Source organism: Trachymyrmex cornetzi, unplaced genomic scaffold (genome assembly GCF_001594075.2).
Source record: "Trachymyrmex cornetzi isolate Tcor2-1 unplaced genomic scaffold, Tcor1.1 scaffold4668, whole genome shotgun sequence".
NCBI lineage: Eukaryota > Metazoa > Arthropoda > Insecta > Hymenoptera > Formicidae > Trachymyrmex > Trachymyrmex cornetzi.
Window position 1 is genome coordinate 16,100 of NW_017299474.1, and position 4,814 is coordinate 20,913.

At 52.8% G+C, this 4,814-nt stretch overlaps 1 protein-coding gene across 1 annotated transcript in view; it reads right to left on the reverse strand.

Annotated features, from left to right (window-relative positions):
- Positions 1–4,646: 4,646 nt before the first annotated feature.
- LOC108764920 (peptidoglycan hydrolase FlgJ-like) overlaps positions 4,647–4,814 on the reverse strand; it is a 1,014-nt gene continuing 846 nt past the window's right edge. Inside the window, exon 2 of the mRNA XM_018513330.1 lies at positions 4,647–4,784. Within this exon, the coding sequence (XP_018368832.1) occupies positions 4,647–4,784 (138 nt within the window). The remainder of the gene's footprint in view (positions 4,785–4,814) is intronic.

The window sequence follows — 4,814 nt, forward strand, 5'->3', positions numbered from 1 at the left end:
TAGCCGTGGCGTTTCCGGTGCTCAAATTCACTGCACCGGTAATTGAAGCAGAACTTATGGCTACCGGGAAGGCACTGACGGAATTAGAAGCAAAGATTGAATAGCTGGTTACGGCTGTGTCAACCTGAAACTCCGAACCGCCGGCCGTCTCTTGCTGTGCGGTGGACACAAGAAAATGATTGCCGTAGTGATTCTTGTGATTAAAGGCGTCATCTGCTTTGCCAGTCGGGTCATAAACTTCCGCCTTCATGTCACCATCGCCGCCCGTGCCGACCTCACCCTTTTCCCCTCGTGGGATTTGAGCCTGATACAGGCGATTTTGCGGCGTAGAATTGGCTAATTCCACCATATTGGCCATGCTGCCGGGCACAAGGGTAACAGTATCGGTAATGGCAATGGTGGCGGGTACCATTTATTGTCAGAGGTCAGGAGATTGCCGGAAGGGATAGGGTAAGTAGTGACGCAGGAATCTTTATCTGTGCCGATAATAGAATTTGCCGGCAGATTCTGGCCATTTACAGTGATAAATACTTTCCCCGGCGTGGCGTCCCCGTTAATGGACGAAAAATCCATTATAGTCGTGGCGTCTCCGGTATTTATAGCCACTTCGCCGGATATTGAAAAAGAACTCCTGGCTACAGGGAAGTGACTGACAGAATTAGAAGCAATGATTGAATAGCCGGTTACGGCTGTGTCAACCTGAAACTCCGAGCTGCCGGCTGTCTCTTGCTCTGATGTGGATATAGCAAAATGATTGCCGTAGTGATTCTTGTGATTAAAGGCGTCATCTGCTTTGCCAGTCGGGTCATAAACTTCCGCCTTCATGTCACCATCGCCGCCCGTGCCGACCTCACCCTTTTCCCCTCGTGGGATTTGAGCCTGATACAGGCGATTTTGCGGCGTAGAATTGGCTAATTCCACCATATTGGCCATGCTGCCGGGCACAAGGGTAACAGTATCGGTAATGGCAATGGTGGCGGCTTCCCCGTTCGTGCCGTTTGTGCCGTTCACCCCGTCTTTGCCGTCCTCGCCCGGCTTGCCTTCAGGGATAGGGATTCCGTCAGTAAAATAATGCTTGCCATTAGACATCAGGAAATCCAGCGTGAAGCTGTTTTTATCCGCGGCCAGATTGGCGTTAACGCCAATAACGCTGACGCCGTCATTGCCTTTACTGCCCTTTACATGGCGGCCGGTGCCGCACCCGCATTTATCCGTCATGTGCTTTTCCTCGTATAGCGTTTATCCGCTTCCTGCATGGTCAGCCCGCCCGATAGCCGCATCAGGCCGCGATAATAATAATTGGCATGTGCCGGATATGTGCTGCCTGTCGGGCAGTGCAGCCCGATACGCAAAGCGCCATTGGGCAGGATTATTTTGCGACTAGCTGAAACGCCGTTAACCGAGAGCTGCACCCATTCGCCGCCGGCATCTATGGCCAGCTTAATGTCGCACACTTTGCTCACATCAACCGGAAAGGTGTTCTGTCTGTTGTAATCAGTGATATTGGAAATCGGGTGGGTGCCAAAATCCGCCGCATCAAGCGTAAAGCCGCCTTCGGCCTGGGTGAAGCGCAGCGCTGCCACGCCACCGGCCGACAAAGAAAGCTCAGTGCCGGCGGCTGTCGGGGCGTCAATAAACAGCTCAAATATCACCCCCCATGCTACTTCCTTGATGGGCAGGGAATCGTCTCCCTGAAGCGTCAAATCCAAATATTGCCGGTAATTTGGCAGCACCCCCGCGCCTGTATCGGCCGGCATATCAATAGTCAGCCGATTATCCACCACCTGCAACTGCCGGGCAATACTGGTGCGCCAATGCGCCGCCATTGACGGGGTGAAATCCTGATTGAAATTGCTGCTGTGCAATATCCAGCTATTACCCACACGGCCAAGGCTGGCACCCCATACCGAATTGCCATAGTCAACAGGGTAAGGTTCGGCCGTTGCCGTCCAGCGGTAATCCTCGCTGAAGAAGCCTTCCTGCGCCATTGTCGTGAGGGTGCCATTATAGCGGTTCCCGAAAATCAGGAAGCTCTTACTGTTAAAGGGCAGGAAATTGAAGCAATCCGGGCTGCCGTCAAAGGCAAAATCGGAAGCCTGTTCCCAAATCTGCAAATCGGCGTCAGTGCTGGTGTAAACCCGCAATCCGGCGTCCACGGCCACCAGCATGACCGCCTTTCCGCCCATGGAAAAGACATAGGGCGCGCGGAATTTTGCCTGTGTAGTGTCGGAAAGCACCGGCTCCTGATAGACAACCTGCCTGCCAAAATCGCTTGCTACAGCATGGCCGATTACCTGGCTGTCATCGCCTTCAATCGTGTAAAAATAATGTAGGCGTCCACCAAATTGTATAGTGCTGCCCGTGGATAGCGACTGGCTGGAATCACTCAGGCGAATGCAATTATCATGCCAGGCTGTGATGCCGTCCTGGCTGGTTTGTTCCAGCCATACGGCCCGGCCGCCTATTGTATTATGGTCAGCGTCTGTTTGGGCAGAGACATTAGGCTCTGCCTTGTAAAGCACCCAGCGATAATAGATACCTACAGTGGGTGCATATTGTGCCCCGCAAGTATCACCGGTAAAATCCTCAGGCGTTCTCCGCAACATTCCCGGTTCAGCCGGCCATTGCTCCACGCGCCGCTTTAAAGCCTCTATAACCTCATTTGTATCCCAGATTTCGGCCACAGCTTTATTATAGCTTTCGGAATAGCCGCCGCAAATCTCCGTGCCCGCACCCCAATCCCAGTCGCCCGGCTGCACCCGGCAATTACGCAGGCGGGAATCACCGGCCACCCATATCATCACATCTTCTACCGGCGCCGGGGCATAACGGGGCTTCAGGCGCACAAAGGCAACCGGCCCATCAGGCTCCAGAAAACCCAGCAGACGCCGCTCTGTGGCCGCGTCAAACTCCACCGAACAGGCATTTTGCGGCGTGTAGCTTGCTGTCAGCATGGGTGCGCGCGGGTCTGCTTCGGGTATCATTTTTACCCATTTGACCGGCGGCGGTAATATATCCTGCTCTGTCATTTTTTCGCCTCTTTCCCCAGCCATTCGCGCAAGGCACCAAGTCGGCAAGTGTATTCCACCCCGTCATCGCCTTGCAGCACGATATTCATATCGGCCGATAAATGCTCTGCCTTAATCGCCTGCTTTTCGCTTCCCGGCGTGGTGTAGTCAGTGTTTGCCATATTTATTACCCCTCTCACGAAACAGGCAAACGCAGAGAATAGGTGTTGTGATAAACATTTATCCCATTCCGATTCTCGCTCAAAAGATTGATAGCCGGATAGCGCTTGCTTCGGTCGGTGTCGTCCCAAAACACCATTACTTCCAGCGTGTGGTCGCCTTTGGAAAAATTGCCGATTGCCGGCGGCAGTGAAAGGGTGCAAACAGTGTCGCTGTCTCCATTCGTGTAGGCGCTAATCGTCAGAGGCGGCCGCGGTAAAGGATTATAATCCTGGTCAATCAGCAACCAGCCGTCCACTATCAAAGTGTTCCAGAGCAAATTATCGCTGGCTTGAGCGCCGGGATTTCTTAACGCAATGGATTGCACCAGGCGGCACTCCAGGCCAGTTTGCTCACTGGCCAGAGTAAACTTGCCTGATGCCACCATATTGCCCTTGAGCTTCCCCCGGTCTAAAGCGGGAGCGGCATTCATATTTACCCAGCCCCATGTGCCATTGCCCAGTGGGTATTTTATGTAAGGCTTAAGCAGTTCGCATAGCCCTCTGCCTGTATAGCCGCTGGCTAAAGGGAGATAGACAGTGCCTTCCGCAACATTCCCCCAAACACTGTCCTCATGAAAAACGCCGCCGGCAATATTGCGACTTGCAGAGGGGTTTCGCACAATTTGCGGGCAATAGACAGGATTCCCGTCATCATCAACCACATCATTGCCATTCGCATCTTTTTTCTTGCCATTGGCAACAGCCAATGGGTAAACGGGCGATTGATAAGTATCTGTATTCATTAAAGGAAAATCGGTGCAGCTATACAGCGTATCATTCGCCGTTCCCTCAATCATACGCTGGATTTCGGCCATATTGCTGTCTGTATAGACAAAAAATACGCCCTTATCGTCTACGAATTTTTGCCATTCCGGGCTGTTTTTGAGCAGGGCCATGGTGTCGCCCAGCAAATGCCGCTCGGCCTTCTGCTCTGCTTCATAATCAGCCGCCGTCCAGATATGGTGAATTGAGGAATAAACCGCCTGCACATGCGCCCCGGCAACAAACATATCGCCCGTTGCCTGTTTCACACGCAAACCTTTGGCCGTCCTGTCCCAGCTCATCATAACCATAGGCAGGCCGTTTCCGTTATTGCCGCGCTTGTCAACAGGGATATTAGTGATACACAAGAGCGGATTATCAGGAACCTTAGCAATATCGTTAGGGCAGCGGAAGCGCACAATCATGCCGTCTACATAATCCGTATATTCTTCGTCCAGCTCAACGCGCAAATTGGTTTCGCCGACAACCGGCTCGCGAGAATACAGCTCATCATCGGCTTTTTGTCGCAGGCGCTTCATCATTGCGCGGATAGAGCGGCCGACATTAGCCGGCGGGCAGCCTATATAAATGGGGATTTCTCTGTCTGAAGCCTGATTCTCCTCAGGAATCTTGCTCCAGTCGTAAATAGTCGGCATCAGCTAAAACCCTTCAGGAGATTAGTGCCAAATTGCGGGAAAATGAAGGAGCCGCGCTTGGCACCGAGCATAGCCATAACATCTTGCTGCTCGCCGGATAAATCGCGCTTCTGAATAGGCTTGGCCGCTTGCGGGGCCTGTGGTGATTCACCTTGTGATGTTTCCCC